The sequence below is a fragment of the Solanum dulcamara genome, chromosome 11, assembly GCF_947179165.1.
Source record: "Solanum dulcamara chromosome 11, daSolDulc1.2, whole genome shotgun sequence".
Lineage (NCBI taxonomy): Eukaryota > Viridiplantae > Streptophyta > Magnoliopsida > Solanales > Solanaceae > Solanum > Solanum dulcamara.
In genome coordinates this window covers 45,296,945-45,314,324 of record NC_077247.1, presented here as the reverse complement: position 1 = coordinate 45,314,324, position 17,380 = coordinate 45,296,945, and the positions used below count along the sequence as shown (strand labels likewise).

The 17,380-nt window shown below is 30.9% G+C and overlaps 2 protein-coding genes across 2 annotated transcripts; both read left to right on the top strand.

Moving 5' to 3' along the window:
• The first annotated feature begins 3,143 nt into the window (after window positions 1-3,143).
• On the top strand, window positions 3,144-7,422 carry LOC129874313 (subtilisin-like protease SBT5.6). The gene is made up of 8 exons (XM_055949574.1): window positions 3,144-3,476; window positions 3,614-3,790; window positions 4,016-4,127; window positions 4,259-4,817; window positions 5,011-5,108; window positions 5,969-6,308; window positions 6,419-6,632; window positions 6,735-7,422. Exons 1-8 carry the CDS (start codon window positions 3,185-3,187, stop codon window positions 7,265-7,267), a joined length of 2,325 nt encoding a protein of 774 aa, XP_055805549.1. The 5' UTR covers window positions 3,144-3,184; the 3' UTR covers window positions 7,268-7,422.
• Window positions 7,423-14,521: 7,099 nt separating this feature from the next.
• Window positions 14,522-15,217, top strand: LOC129872618 (protein S40-3). Its single transcript, XM_055947558.1, has 2 exons — window positions 14,522-14,869; window positions 15,188-15,217. The coding sequence occupies exons 1-2, from the start codon at window positions 14,522-14,524 to the stop codon at window positions 15,215-15,217; spliced, it is 378 nt and encodes a 125-aa protein (XP_055803533.1).
• The last annotated feature ends 2,163 nt before the right edge of the window (window positions 15,218-17,380 follow it).

Here is a 17,380-nt window from a genome sequence, read left to right as displayed (position 1 = left end):
CTATCATTTCAGGACAATACAAATGGGAAACATCCGACTTTAATGGTTCGATCCCATGGGAAACATCTAACTTTAACGGTTCCAATCCCTTGGGAAGCATCCGACTTTAACGGTTCCATCCCTACCTACGTTGGCGGCGTAGTTTCTGGGGTTCGAGTATGGACTATACTCTCACCCGCTTCGGTGCTCGATACTCCTCCCATGACTCTATGCTCATAAGACTCCTCAAATCATCTCAAACAAGCCCTCACGGCTAGTTTCATGTGGTACATTACCACCTCATCAACTCTGTTCTCATTTCAATTCAATTAAGTCACAATGACAAGTCTCATTTAGGACCTTGTCCACTTGCCAATTCCTTCCTCATATCACCTATGAGCCCCCTCTATATGAACATTTATGACATCTCCTCAAGATTTAACACAACTCTATGACTTCAACTCAACCATTCAAGTAGAATAGCGCATTTAAGGAAATTGATTTAAACAACATAATCACATTAGACTCCAATCCACTTCATCACATAACATCCTCATCAATATACCTCTTTGTCAACCATTCTACATGTATTAAATAAGCACCATTCACATCATCACTCACATCGTCATCATATATTATCATTTACATCATCATCAAACATTATCATCACATCATTGTCAAGTATCATCATCATATCAATCATCAAACATCTACTCCAAAATCCTTATTTTTGTCCTATGTTCATTTTATAGAAGCAAAGGGACATTCTTAACTAATCAATTCATTCTTTTCATTCCAATCAATACATATATATACACACAACTATCCATCTCAACCTCAAGACATTTATGACAAGAAATCTCATCTTGAGTTCATGTGAATGAAACATGGACCCATACTCTCAACAAAACTCAACTCAAGAATATCGTCAATACCTATAAATCTATATACAAAGATACATTTGTAGCCAAAAATATGAAAGATAACTATTTAGTAACTCAATTCATTAAAATCATCAATCAACCATTTATATCTAAAACATTCCATAGTTTAGGAAAAACTTTCAAGAAAACCTTCTTAGAAGGTTCAACTCTTTCACAACTCCTATTCAACACATATATGGGCATATGGAAGAACTAAATCCATATTTTTGGTTAGCCTTACATACCTTGTTTGAAGACTTTGAAGAAAACCTTGTGTTGGGTCTTCAATGGAGAACTCAAATCTTGAAGCTCTTGAAACTCTTGAAGGCACCCTTTGTTGGAGAAGGATTTGGAGAAGAAGAAGAAGAAGAGAGGGGAAATATTTAGGGCTTTTTAGAGAGAGAGAGGAGCTGAAAATAATGGTCCAAAATGCTCAAGGATGGTGTATATATAATTTGGAAAAAGTCCAAGTTGCCCCTCTTCCAAAAATCTAGAAATTTGGGCAAAAGTCTTGCTGGCGCTATAGTGGCGCGTCGCGCCACTGCAGCGCCAAGCCAAAAATAGGCTTAAAACCCTGCACACCTAATAGTGGCGCGTCGCGCCAAGCCCCAAACTACTGAGGCTATTTTCTGGCGCTATAGTGGCGTGGGGCGCCACTGGAGCGCCAAGCCTGAATTTCGCCCAGGCCTGAATATTCCTGCAGTACTAGTCCATAGTAAAATGGATATAACGTTTGACTCCGAACTCCAAAAATTGCAATCTTGGTGGAGTTGGAAAGAAGACTCAAAGACCTTTAATTTGGTAGGTCGTGGTCCACCCAGTTCTTTATATCATAGGAGATATGGTCGTTTGAAGTTGACCCTTATACTAACTCTTCCGAAAACTTAATCGATTGGAGTTCTTTGGACTCGACTTGGTGTTAGAGATCCCTTATGACCCCTAAACACATCTAAAACACTTCAAATACTTAGGAATTAATACTAACTCACATGTAGAATTACAAGTCCTCTGGTCCGAGTCTACCCACACGTGAAGAAATGTTTGATTCTTTGCGAAAAATTTTCCGGGGTGTCACACTTGATGTCTGTTTCATTCGACCATTTTACATACTCGTACATTCCACGTACTGACATCATTTGGCCTGCATCATTTCATGATGCAGATACAGGTACTAGAGATTATCAACAGGCCCACCGTTGAGGATCTATCCACTTTCACCTAGTTGGTGAGTTCTCCCTGTTTCCGAAGGATACCGCATTATCATTTCAGCTTTGAGTTAGTTTTCTTTTATTTTGATTTGTGGTAGCCATGAACCTGTCATTGGCACCTCTTGGATTGTTGATAGAGGCTTCATAGACTAGAGTGTGAATGATTTTGATTTTTTTTGTTTTGACTAATTTTATTCTTACTAGTTGTTGATTGGATATGTGGTTGGCCTTTGGCCTTAAGTATGAATAGTATTCTTGTAAGTTGAGTCTTCCGCTAATAGAATGTGAGTGGTTCGCTTGAAGGCTAGCAATGGTTTTTGAGTGTCGGCCGCATCTATGGTACCCTCCCGGGGCGTGACATCATTCAACCAAGAGTACGGGTGACAAGTTTGTAAAGAAGAAGGATAAGAACAATCGGTAATGATAAAATCAACTAATAAATGAAAAAAATTGGGAGGTATTTTTGAGCCTTTTCCTATTAATTTGGTCCAAATATCAAAGTAAATCTCCATAAATTGAACGTACAAGTTACTTATTGTCATACTACTATTACAATTATTTCAGGGTTTGTATAAAATGAATGCATTCCATATCCTAGTTCCAAAGGACCAAATATTGTTGATACTAACATTCTGAAGATAATATATAGTATGTAGGCACAAAATGAATATTTTAGCAAGCAATTCCCATTTTATTTACCGTGTATAAAAGGTAAACGCTTTTTGAAGATCAACTTTACATTAAGTTGCAGACGGATATAACTGCTCCTGTATTTAACATACTAGAAGTGTGGAGCGAGGCATCATCTCTCTTGAAGTTGCCTGCTAAGATTGCACCATGTGTAACTCACACTGCAAGGAAATTTCTGCAAAACTAGTGATCCACAGACAAGGATGTTTTGTAGTTTTCCACGAGACTTTGGAAGGATAGACAAGAAGACTTGGGAGTTATTGACTTGTATGATCAACAATTGATAGGAATATTCATCATATTACTATTATATCACTATAAAAACCCTTCGAGATTTACTCATACTGGACACAAAACAAATCAATATAATACAAGTCATCCAAAATGAAAAACCATATTCACATTGTATTTCTCTTTTCCCAGCTCTTCTTGATTTTGAGCCTTGGTGGCTTTGTTTCATGTACTAAAGAAACAAAGGTGTATGTAGTATACCTTGGAGAGCACAATGGAGACAAGACTTTGAAAGAAATAGAAGATCACCACTGTTCATTTCTTCATTCTGTCAAGGCTACTTCTTCCAAAGAACATGTAAGAGCGTCACTTGTTCACAGCTACAAGAACGTCATCAACGGCTTCTCTGCTTTGTTAACACCACAAGAAGCTGATATGATATCAGGTACAAACTTCATAAACATCGTACATATACATGAACTTATAGTTTTCGCTGTTTGAGACAACAAACTGATGTAACTTAATTATATTAAGTCTCAATATGGGATCATGGGTAGCCTGATTCTTTCATGATCAAAACAGGGATGGAAGGGGTAATATCAGTATTTCACAGTGATCCTCATACAATAAAGCCTCATACTACTAGATCATGGGACTTTGTGAAATTATTGGAAGGAACTTCGCTGATAAATTCTGAAGAAGAATTGCTGCAAAATGCAAATTATGGAGAGGATATCATTGTTGGGGTTTTGGACAGTGGTAAGAATTTCTCTCTGTTTCTTTTTTCTTTTTCTTTTTTTTTTCAAAAACATTTGAATATACTTCCTCTGTCCCAGTTTAAGTTTCTTAATTTTATTGGCCATGAAGTTGAAAAATAAAGAGAGGCTTATGAATCTTGTGGTTTTAAATTAAAAATGTAAACACTACTACTCCTTATACCTCAAAATTATCTCATTATATTTACTCTTCCATCTTTTTTTGAAGGGGTGTGGCCAGAATCTTCAAGTTTCAATGATGAAGGAATGGGACCAGTTCCAAAGTCATGGAATGGAACTTGTCAAGAAGGTGTTGCCTTCAACGCCTCCCATTGCAACAGGTTGAACTAGTAGTCTTTTGAATTACTCCAATGATGAGTTAATTTTTTCGCTTTCAATTTAACTTATATATACTTACAAGCCTACAACTCTTTTACTCTTTCTTTATTTTTATTCTTTTTTGTTTCTCAAGGAAATTAATTGGAGCGCAATACTATTTAAATGGTTACGAAGCACACTATGGTCCTCTTGACGAGACTAGGGAGTTTCGATCACCGAGAGATGTAGACGGTCATGGTACTCACACAGCAAGCACAGTGGGTGGCCGAAGAGTTGCAAATGCATCAGCAATTGGTGGATTTGCGAAGGGTACAGCTGCTGGAGGTGCACCAAATGTTCGTCTCGCCATCTATAAAGTATGTTGGCCACTTCCAAATGACACGAAACTTACATGCCTTCCAGATGACGTTCTTGCTGCTTTTGATGATGCCATAGCTAATGGGGTTCATGTACTTAGTATTTCTCTAGGATTTTCACCTGTAACAACAACATATTACACAGAGGATCCTATTGCTATTGGATCTTTGAATGCTGTGAAGAGAAATATTGTAGTAGCTTGTAGTGCTGGAAATGATGGTCCAACACCTTCAACTGTTGGAAATGTAGCGCCATGGATTATCACAGTTGGTGCTAGTAGCATCGATCGAGTTTTTTCATCTCCAATTATGCTCGGAAATGGCATGATCGTCGAGGTAATGATACATTCAGATTCAATCATCCGAGTTTAATTCAATGTAAAAACGTAACTTCAGTTAATCGTCATATAAGTCAGTCTAATAATTTGAAATTAAGGCAAAATACAAGATGTTAGACAAAACATATATATATAAGAATTGCTTTTTAAGTTGTTTTAACTTCTTTATTTTTTAATTTATAAATATTTAGGGAGAAACAGTAACTCCAATAATGAGGAGGAAGTTGCATCCCTTGGTTTATGCAGGAGATGTAGAAATTACAGGCAATACAACAAGTAATGCAACAGGGTAAATTCCATTCTACTTTGGTACTTCCTCTGTGTCATTTTATGTGTCTTATTAGTTTGATGTAGCACGGGGTTTTAAGAAAATAAAAAAATACTTTTAAAATCTTGTGATCTCAAATTAAAAATGTGTAAATTATACCAAAATATCCTTTAAATCTTCTCGTATTAAATATGTCATGTGAATGTTGTAGAATAATCCCTGCGTTTCAATTCGTTTGTTCTGTTTTTGACTTGACATGGAGTTTCAGAAAATAACAATGACTTTTGAATCTTCATAAACTTTTGAAAGTGACAAAATAGTTTTTAGATAATCGTGCCTAAAATTGATAGGATATAGAGCTTCACTAGCACAATGTTCATAAGGCAACTTTATTCATTTTTTGTCATTGTTCTTACACTTTTTGTCCATCTCCTTCTTTGAAATGTATAAACAATAATCAACGTAAATATTAGTTGAGGATGTGAATGACTAGTAGATGTAGCGATCGTTGATGAGATGGATGATTATTTCATTTTACAGATTATCTTGGCTATTATAATTTTTGTATTGTTACCTTTCTCAAACAATACTTAGAATCTTTTTCTATATTATCAATGATTTGTTTGAATTTATTTGCAGAATTATTAATTTTTTACATTTGCTTATTTTTTTAGTAATAAAATTGAAGATACATGAGATATACACTCTGTAGCTTCATGAGACTTACTGTCATCATCGTATTTCGGGGCTTACGCCTCACCTCACTAGCATGTGCTTCTTTTAAACAAACTAAAAGAAAAAAAAGTAAGACACTTAAATTGAACCAAAGATAATTAAAGATACTGAAATTAATATTTCATTGTTTTATTTTGCATATCCAGAGAATGTCTTCCTGGTACACTATCAAAAAATCTTGTCAGAGGAAAAGTTGTCATCTGCATAAATAGTACTCCACAGGCATCAATGGAAGTGAATAGAGCTGGAGGTGTTGCAGCTATTTTACTTAATCCATTTAATGAGATACAAGTCATTCCTTTTCTGGATCCCACAACAGTTGCTTTTTTAGATGGCATAAATACAATCCTGGCATATATACGGTCTGAAAAAAATCCAATGGCAACACTTCTCCCAGGGAAGACATTGATAGGTACTAAGCCAGCACCCGTCATGGCTCCTTTCAGTTCCAAAGGACCAAATCTTATCGATCCTAACATTCTCAAGGTAATATATATAAGTGCCAAAATATGAGTATTTTAGCAAGTAATTTACAGTCAGGTCGGTGTATACAAGTAAAACTCTTTCTGAAGAATAGTTTATACATTAAATTGCAGCCGGATATAACTGCTCCTGGATTTAACATACTAGCAGCATGGACCGAGGCATCATCTCTCCTGAAAATACCTGAGGATCGTCGTTTCGTTAAGTACAACATCCAATCTGGAACATCCATGTCTTGCCCACATGTTGCAGCTGTAATTGCACTCTTAAAATCAATTCATCCAGATTGGAGTAGTGCTGCAATCAGATCAGCTCTAATGACCACATGTAATTCTGCTTTCCTCTGTTTCTCTTCAAGAAATGCACTCCTAGTTAATTTTTTTCATCAGAATTTCAAAGAGACAGTTGTTTAATTTACTCTTATTGCAGCAACAATCAATAATGTGGTTGGTAGGCCAATAACAAATGCCACTGGTGATAATGCAAACCCCTTCGAATACGGAGCAGGACATTTCAAGCCATCAAGAGCTGTAGATCCTGGACTTGTTTATGATGCTACTTACACAGATTATCTTCTCTATCTCTGTAGTCAAAACATAAGCCTAGATTCGTCGTTCAGTTGTCCTGAGAAAGTACCTGCGGCGAGTAACCTTAACTACCCATCACTTGCTATAGCAAACATGAGAGGATCCAGCAGGACTGTCACAAGAGTTGTTACCAATGTTGGAAAACACAATTCGACTTACGTTTTAACTTTGAGATCACCTCCTGGATATGTTGTTGATATTGTTCCAAAAACCTTACGCTTCAGCAAATTGGGAGAGAAACACAGCTTCAACATAACAGTAACAGCTCAAAGTAGTACCAAAAGTAGAAATGAGTTTTCCTTTGGTTGGTACACATGGAGTGATGGAGTCCATATGGTCCGAAGCCCCATCGCGGTATCATCATCAGCAGCATAACTTCCACTATCGTGTAACTAGAGCATGATGTCATGAAATTTCAAACTAAAATAGTTAGTTACCATACAATAATTGAAATTGCATTTCTTGCTCATGTAGATAATCGTATTTGTATTATGCAAAATAAAGAATTGATTATAAATCTTGTTGCTATATATATCTTCCCAGACCCTACTTGTGAAATTTCACTGAATATATAGTTGTTGTTATATAAAATCGTTGTATACATATGTATTAATAGGTTTCAGACAATGATCAAGGAAAATTAAGTTTACTGTAATAGATTAAGCAGTAGATATGCATCAGAATAATAATATCGGATATGTATTCATATCTATCTCTCCCTCCATTCTCTTTTTCTTTCTCTCAATCTCTCTTCTATTTCAAAATGCTGCAGTCGCAGGGAATCTTAATAGCTCAGAAGGCAAACTGGAAGGCCATGCTTGGCATAGGAGAACCATAGAACACAAATCTTCTCATCTGGAATGACCTTTTCAATTCTAAAAAATTTCACCAAACTGTACATGAACACTAGTACTTCCAAACAAGCATACTCGTTTCCATTATTACATTAAAATAATTGAATTACTTATTATAGCAGTAACCACTTCAATTGGGGGTTGAGAGCTAGCTCAATTGACGAGTTCTTCCTACCTTCTGTCATTAAAATGAAGGGTTCAAATCTTATCAGTAGCGTAGCATCCTCTTCCCCTTTTTCCTATTTTCTCCCCTGACGTAAATATAAAAAAGATCTCAATTGTGACCATAATCAAAATGGAAATAAAATTTAACGCATATATACCATCGTAAAGATTGTGTTTACATTATCAATTTATTTAACCTGCCTTAGCTTATATTTGTTATGTTTCATACTTTTTCTGGGAGACTAACTATAGGGTGTTTGGTATGGATGAAAATATCAATATGAAATTCAAAATATAAATAAGCAAACATACGAAGAAGTAGCGAAGGAGATTCAACCACTTATATATATAGGTAAAAAATAATTTTGACATTTTCACTTTCTCCTTTACAAAATATTCTTCTCAAAATTGAATTTATTTATTATTTTCTCTTTATTTGTCTTAAATATTTATTTTCATAACTCATATCTAATTATCTATTCAATTGTTATTCTTAATATCTGTAATTCTCATACTTTTTATAATCATAACTTTCAACTATTTAATTTAAAACTTTAAGATTTCTTTTGGTATTCTTTCATATGTTATCTATATAAATTGATCTTTTTTGTTTCAAGAATCCCCTACCCAAGATTATCCTTTTCATTCTATAGTTAAAGTAGTGAAGCGCTTATATCATCATTTATTTGATTCATGTTTTAATTTGACTTGATGAAGAAGACTTTTGAATTTTGATTTGTTAATGGGAGAAGGTGTCAACAAGAAGTCAAAAAATTATGTCTCATTATATATTTCATTTTTCATTTATATTATTATGATTAAAGTCTTAAGAAGGATGTTATGTTTTATTGTTTTGTATTTTTTCTTTTTTGCTTATTTTTTATATTTTTTCTTAGACTTCTTTAATTTAATTTTGTTTGCTAACTACGAAGCAAAGTTCAAAAATTACGATTAGTTGCTTAAAATAAATTAATTATTTGGTATTTCTTGTCACACTTTTAAAGATTTATTTGTGATTATTGCATTTTCTTACTCATTACATACATGTTTTCATAGAACTTTTTATCATTATAATGAATTTTTAAAAAGTTACATGGGACATATGTGCAACACACGTGTTCAGAAACTAGTATTATTAAAAACTTGAACTGAAAGGTTGTTCAAGTATTTTCTCGACGATATAGAATATTATAGCTAAACCTAAATTCTCTATGGGATTTGACTCCGAACTTAAAAATTGAATTATATCACTCTGCTATTCCTTCCTCTATCTTCTTTTTCATTTTTTTTCCTTGGTAAAAGCCATTCGATTTATTCGAATATAAAGAAACTTGCACCAGGAGCAACGACAGTGATGTTTGGCCTAAAATGCATGTATTTAGTCATTATTTGCTTCATATTTTAATAATTTATTATTGTTTGGAGTATTAATTCTAATAATTGTGCTTATGTTAGTGTGTTTTGATGAAGATAATAATAATATGTCTATTGCCTCTTCATATTCAAGTAGTGACGCATTATTCTTCTCCTAATAGTTTCTTCACTACTTGTCTTGTAAGCAACACTTACTTCTTGAGTCTTGAGTAACAGATTGACTTCTAATTATGTAGCATGTTATTTTAGACTTTCTTTACATATGTAGCAATCGTGAAATTAAGTTAAAAGCTAGGCTATTAATTATCTTTTTCTTAAAGGAATAACAAAAACAAAACGATAGTTTTTATTTAAGTGTCTTTGCAATAAGCTTATATCATTCTTGCTCTCAAATTAATAGGTTCTTCGCACTTTGAATCAGCCGATTATTTATGCAAATCTCTCTTTTTTGACATCATTTAGATTTTATTCCTTTTTTCAAAAATTATACAAATATAATCTTTGAAACTGATAAAATTTTAGACTATTTTCTAATATCTACAAAATTTTAAGCCATGATCTGAAGTTTTTTTTTATAAGGTTTTCAGTTTACTCAAATCTTTTTAACAAATGGACACGAAAAAAAGCTATTAATTAATCAATAGTCATTATCGTAGACCAAATACAGCATTAATCATACGAAATACTCTGTTCGAATTATATTATTATGGTGATTTTAATTTGGACAGCATACCCTTAAAATATTCACTCACATCTAAAAAGTAAAAAGCTTTTTCACTAAATTATCTTTCACTAAATAGTACCTATTTAATATGATTGTTTGATTATGTAACAACTCACTTATCTAAACAAGGATAAATTTGAAGAAAAAAATGATAATGTAAAAGATTATTATTTAAAAATAAATGTTAAAGCTAAAAATATCATATAATATTCATATGGGACTGAAGTGATTAAGTATTTGATTAATTTTTTTTTCCTTAATGAGTAATTAATGATTATGTATCTCCTTTGGATAATAATGTTTGGAGTTTAAAACTATTACTCATCCATCCTATTTTAACTATGGCTTTAGCTCTTTTTGCGCTTAGTAATACAATAATAATAAATATAAGGTATAATTTACTAAGCTATTTCTATTTAATAAAGATAAGCTGTTTTTTCCTCTTAAATATTATATATACTACGTTAATGTTAAGGACTTAATTAAAAGTATAATTGAAAACAATTATTATTTTTAGTCTTGAATTTTTAAAATGATAATTATTTTGTGGGAATAATTTTGCTGAATTAAAACAACAGTTAAGAGGAGATTGAGGAAGTAATACCTTCTTGATTAAATGATACATTATTTTTTTTACTAAGATAACGGATAAAAATGACAAGCAGCAGCACAACACAAATATATGAACTATAACATATATTTTCGTATTATAATATTTCATAAATTAGGTTGCGAATGACTTCAATTTTAAAAGAACTTATGTGTCGCTAGACATAAATTTAATTGCTAAAGAGCAAAATTAAAGACCAACAAATTTATAGGGGACCCAAATGTGCAATTTTATGGGTTAGGGGGTTTGATAAAAAATCCATAAAAAAACCATCCAATCCATTCAATTTTGAGTGTGGTTATTGACTCACTCATTTATTAATTCAGCTCATGACTTCGATCTCTCTATTCATCTATAAATTGAGTTGATATATAATCTGACTCATAATATATATAATTTTTGTTATATATAGCCGGTATAACAAATGAAAATAAATCTTTTACCACTCAAATAAATTATATTTAAAAAATTGTAAAAATTGAATGTATTGGGTTATAATTTATTTTAAATTTATTTCGATCTAATTCATTTAACTCAAGTAACTTGAAGACGGGTCACTAACCCGGCGAAGTCAGTATTTGATAACTACAAGTGCCATCATTTCTAAAAAGTCGTGTTTTACCGAAAAACAAAATTTACGGATATCACTAGTCTACTATTTTGTTAAGTTGAACTAAATTAACAAACACTATTGAAAAATCAATGAAGTTTTTTTCCTGATTTTCCTTAATAAAATCGACAAATTCAACGAAAGTCCATGATTAATGAAATTATAAAAAGTTTCTACTTATTTCTTCATTTAAATTTAAGTAATTGATAGATGCTATAGAAAAATTTTAGGGAAAGCTATCGATTTTTTAATTTTGAGTATCTATATGCTGACTTACCTCTAGCTAATAAAATTGAATTATAGTCTACATTTAATAAATCAACATATAGCTAGATAAATATTATGTTTCTTGATATCACTATTCTAAATAATTTTGAAAATTAAGAAAAGAGTGACATTAAATGGATAAATTTAAAAAATGTTTAAATTCTATTAAAACTAAAATTTCAAGATCAGAAAACAATAAATAAAATATATATTTTTTATAAATTAGGTTTGTGAAAGAAAAAAGAAAATGAATAAAAAAGAGCTAAAACAAACGGTAAAAAGATAACATTAGGGACTAGCCACAAAAATAATACATGGGAAAAAAGAAAAAGAAATAGAGCTTTGTAGTCCCCATATTAACTTTGTGAGATTGTCACTTTTTATCATGTTAATATTTCTATATACCTTATTAGTATTATATGTTAAATTTTAGTCAAGCATTCAGATATGTGCTATTTCTAAATTCTTTATATAAATTGATTTCTAATTTTAATTCATCAAAATTCAATTCAAATCACGTTATTTAACACCTACAAAATATATAGAGATTCGAATCTAATTTTAATCCTTTCAAATTAAATTAAATCATGCTAATTAACACCCTCAAATTCAAGTCACACCATTTGACATCTCAAGCCTTATTTGTTGGGTTGTGAAATAGAAAAAATGGAAGGAAAAAAAAAACAAATGGCCAAAACATTAATTTGTCTTCAATTTGTCCAAATTCAATCCAAACTAAGTCACACCATCAACGCCACACCACCCTCCAAACACAAGTCACACCATTAACACTCCCCCCCCCCCAACTCCACCCCACCCTCAATTCAAGTCACACCATTTGACACCTCAAGTTTTGCTTATTATGTTGAGTGTGCGTAAATATGTTTGGTTTTTTTTTTTTTTGGGCGAAAAGTATAAGATGTCAGATTAGATACTTTGATGATAAACAATATTTATCAAAAATTAAAATATACTAATAAGTGATGATGAAGTTTGTCATTTATGGCACGAAAATCAACCACAATATATAGTTGCAATGTGGCACTAAAGCACGGAATAATTCAGGAGAAATCTATTTGTGTTGTCTAACACATGTTCGCACATAAATAATTTATCGTACTTGAATTATTTTATCTACGTGAGGTATAGTTTAATCACTTAAGTTGTACTCACCTATCAAATGACCCTTAAATACTTAATAAAATCTTGATTGGAATCATATCGTCTATTATTTACAGTTCTCTAAATGCATATATATATATATATATATATATATATATATAATATATATATATATATATAATATATATATATACTAAAATTAAATATGATGGCTAATATTGTAGAAACAAATGTGATTTACCATGATAATAGTTGGTTCTACGCATTCATAAAAGATTATTAATCGATTTTCTTGCTCATCTTTTTGAAACAATTAAGTTTATTGAAAAAAAAAAAATATATATATATATATATATATATATATATATATAATTCCTTGCAACAATTTTTTTGTTGCTAAATAATCGCATAAATCACAGCAATGTGATTTTTTACAAATAAAATCTGATTTATAAATATAACTTTTTATATTGCGTAAATAATTAACTTTCAGAAACAATATTATTTATCATTGCATAAACTTTTTCCAATAATATTTACGTCAACACTTACTACAAACTTTTTTCTTATTGCCAAATTACTTTTGGCAACAATATTGAAATATTACAACAAAAAATTGTTGGAAATTCCTACTTTCTATAGTACTATTCATAATTTTATGTAGCTTTTTATCACTCATATTATATTTAAAAATAATATTTTCTATATTATATTATTATTATATCTATTTCTGAAAATTTTAATTACATTTTTAATTCTAGTAAAATTACATATGCATTTGTCATCATGTACTTAACTAATTTTTATATTTATTATTACAAATTTTTATATGATTTTATCAATATCATCTTATATTATCGTTGTAGTATTTTTATATTTAGATAATAACTCAAATACATTACCAATCTCTTTCAGAAAAATTGGTCAAATTATGTTAATTTTAGCCAAAACTCACATTCAAATTTAACTCGTACATTGATATGACTCACGGCCCATCAAAAAAAAAAACGAAATCCAACTCATTTAATTCTCTTAAACTCCGCCGCTTATTCTATTTAAGCAGACGACTCACACTCTTGCTCTAATTCTAATCCATTTTTATTTCTGCCAGTCGACGCCCCAACTCTCCGCTTTCTCTCCCTTTCAGGCGATAAGTCCTAACAACCATCTTCAAGCATTGACTATTCACATGTGAATTTGCATATTTTTTTAGTTTTTGAACCCTTTTTTCACTTTCTTTTTCACCCTTTTCATTTATTGAAAAAATTGGATTAAAAATACTTAGATCAAAGAGGACGTTTCGTCAACAATTGGTCCAAAAGAGGAAAGAGAATGAAGATATCGCGATATGGATCAAATTATTTAAATACTAGTTAAATGGGGTAAAACTATTTATTTCCTTTTTCAATGTTGATTAATTTGTTTTCGTTTGTATGAATGTTTTAATAATAATTTTTTTCCTGTTATTGAAAAAAGAGAACGAGGCAAGAGATTACAAAGTGGAAAATCAAACTCTCACCAACAAGATTTCAGGTAATCAATCAACTGAGCTATTTAGATTTTATATGATAGTATAAAAATACCAAAATGTTACCCTATCGTTACATTATGAACTTATATACTCATATAAATTAAACAAGAAAATGATTTAAAGTGTAACATAAATATGAAAATCTAGTACAAGCATACATACACAAAATCATAGATACCCAAAGTATCTAACATATATTTAGTGAGAGAAAGAGTTTTAGAGAGAGAAAAAGGGGACCCACACTCCATGCTTTTTAGCATGACCCTCAATCATTTCCTTTCCCCTATATATGTCCCCTTCTCCTACCCCCTTTTCCTATTATTTCAACGAGAAAAAAAAAACATATCATTTTTTTCTCATACTTGAGTTTTCATGGCTGAAGAATTTCAGGAAAGCGAAGTGCTTTTTCCTCAAGAGCATGAAACGGAGCTTCAACATTCAGCTGAGGAAGAAGCAGAAGACAAATATGCCTTCCAAATTGGCCATTTTAACAACAAGGTATCCATGATACGGAATGTAATCATGAATCAGGATACCGATTCTGTACCAATGAACAAAGCTTCATGGTTCACGGAAATTAAATACAACGAGTTCGTAGATGATGAAATGGAAATGGTGCCGCCCCATTTAATAATTAAACGGAGAATTGCCAGAAAAATGATGGCATTTTCAATTTGCACAGGATATGAAAGGACGCTCAAGGGAAGGAATTTGCGTCAAGTAAGGGACTCAATTTTAAGGATGACTGGTTTCATTGAAACGTGACATTAATTAGAAGCAGAGGAATATTAGTTAGAAAGAAATTAAAAAGTAGGTATAGAAAAGAGAAAAAGATTTATTTTTTCCTTCTTTTTTTCTTAGTAAAATGTAACATTGATGGATTACCAATTCCATTTCTCCATCACTGTAATAGAAAGTTGAAAATTTTGATGATGATCTAGTTTATTTGATTCTGAAAAAAAACTGTACATAAACGGTGAAGTAATGGCATATTGTTTATGTTACCTTTGAGTTTTCTCATTTCTGTTTGAACATCAGACAGAGCCCAGCACAAACAGCTCTTCTTAAGTGCTGACAAAATTTTGCTCTCTTTTAGAATGTGTAATAAGTTATGAGTTGTACATCTGCCAAAATATCATTAGATTCTTTTTGGTACAAATACTAAATTCTGTTTGGTCATAAAAAAAATTAAAAAATATATTATTTGTTCATGAAATTTGATCAATTTTGAAAATTCATCTTTAAAAATTAGTAATACAAATTAATTTTCCTTAATTGCTACATGTTACACCTCACATTAAATAATACAAATTAATATAATATAGCATATATTTTTTTTATTATACATAGAGCCAGGTTTATATATAGGGATAAAGAAAAAGAAAGCAAGTGTTTTGCCAGATAGATCTTTGCACTACTATTAATAAGTTACTGATTAATTCATTCATGAATTAATAATATTAAGATTCTAATTTAAGGCACCAAGTATATATAATATAAGAATTATTAATTGGTTCAGTTTCTTGTTAAACAAGACAAGTTAATACACAATCAAAATTATACTAATATATAAATTCAAAAAAAAAAGATATGGTTTGTATCACTTAATGTGATTGGTGTTTAGAATTAAGATGCTTAATTTCGTGATTGTTCTGACATTAATTAATAATTATAATTTATCTGTATTAGGTATCAATATTTAAATTCAGCACATAAACGTGAATGTGATATGTTGTTGCATGCTCTACTTTTTTGTTTGGATGTTATTGGCATAATCATTATATACTTCTAAAAGTAAAAAGATTTTGGCTAAATATGTTAGGATCGAAAATAATTAGTGTCATGCGAAAGTTAGCAATGCAAATCTCGAAAGATCATAAATAAGAAGATAAAAACGAGAAACATATCATAAGAGACACAAATATTTAACGTGGTTCGGTCAACTGACCTACGTCCACAAGAGGAAATGAGCAATCCATTATAAATATGAGAGGCGTAGGCCCTGAATGTAAGAAGGTGAGTTTCGGGTGTTAAAACATAAGTTTGGGGTATAAAAATGTGTGTCCCATGCGTTAAATTTGATCTCTTATTATTATTTTTAATGTATTTTTACTATAAATTATTTTTATTTTTTTGGTGATATTTATACTTTATGCTTCTATGTTTTCATATTATAGTGACTTTTGCTAAAATATATAAATAAATAAAGCAACTTTCATAGAAAATGATATTGTGATAAATAGTTTTTGTATAATCACGTCTAAAATTGATAAGATAGAAATTACATAGCACTATGTTTCGAGGCAATTTTATTCATTGTTTGTCATTGCTCTTACGATTTTTATCCTTCTTCTTTATAATAAATAAATAATAATCAGTACAAATATTAGTTGAGGGTGGAAATGATCAGTAGATGTCGAGATCGATAAAATGGATGACGGTTATTATCATTTTTTCTGTTAGTTAATCTTTCTCAAATAATAATTATAATATTTTTTTCTATATTATTGGTGATTTATTTAAATTTATTTGAAAAATTATTTTTAAAATTATTTTTGATTATTTTATTAGTAATAAATTTATATAATTTAAGATACATGAGGTGTACGTCCCCACAAATTCATGGGACTTATGTTCTATGTCTCGGCACTTACGTACAGTCTCGTATTAAGTAAAATGTCTCATCTTGCATCCCACCTTTTAAAACATTGCTATACTATTGTATAATTAATGATGAGATTCTAAAGACCATCCCTTATGGATTAAATTGCAAAATTTAGCTCTAAATTGTTGGGGTGATGACTCTCTAAGCAGAGTTAGGGTGTAATTTGGGGATTCCTATATATCTATGATGTTGATGATTGCACTATTTGCCTAGAATATTTGTGGAAATGGACATAACTTTTATGAAGTTATTTGCGGGCAAAAAATGTCATATATTACAAAGCTTTGATTGTTGTAAGTTGTAGTGCATCAATGAAGTAAACTTCTTTAGAAAATGACATGTCAACAAACAATCAGAAATATCCTCATTTTTACAACATATTAATTAAGAATGACAATCATATTATGACATATCAAAGACTATGAGCTCGTTTGGATTGACTTAAAAAAAATAACTTTTATGTATGAAGTGCTTTTAGAACTTTGAAGTGCTGAAAGTTATTTTTATAAATTAGTAGTTGAGTGTTTGGATAAAAGTGCTTATGATGTGAATTTTAGGATTAAAAG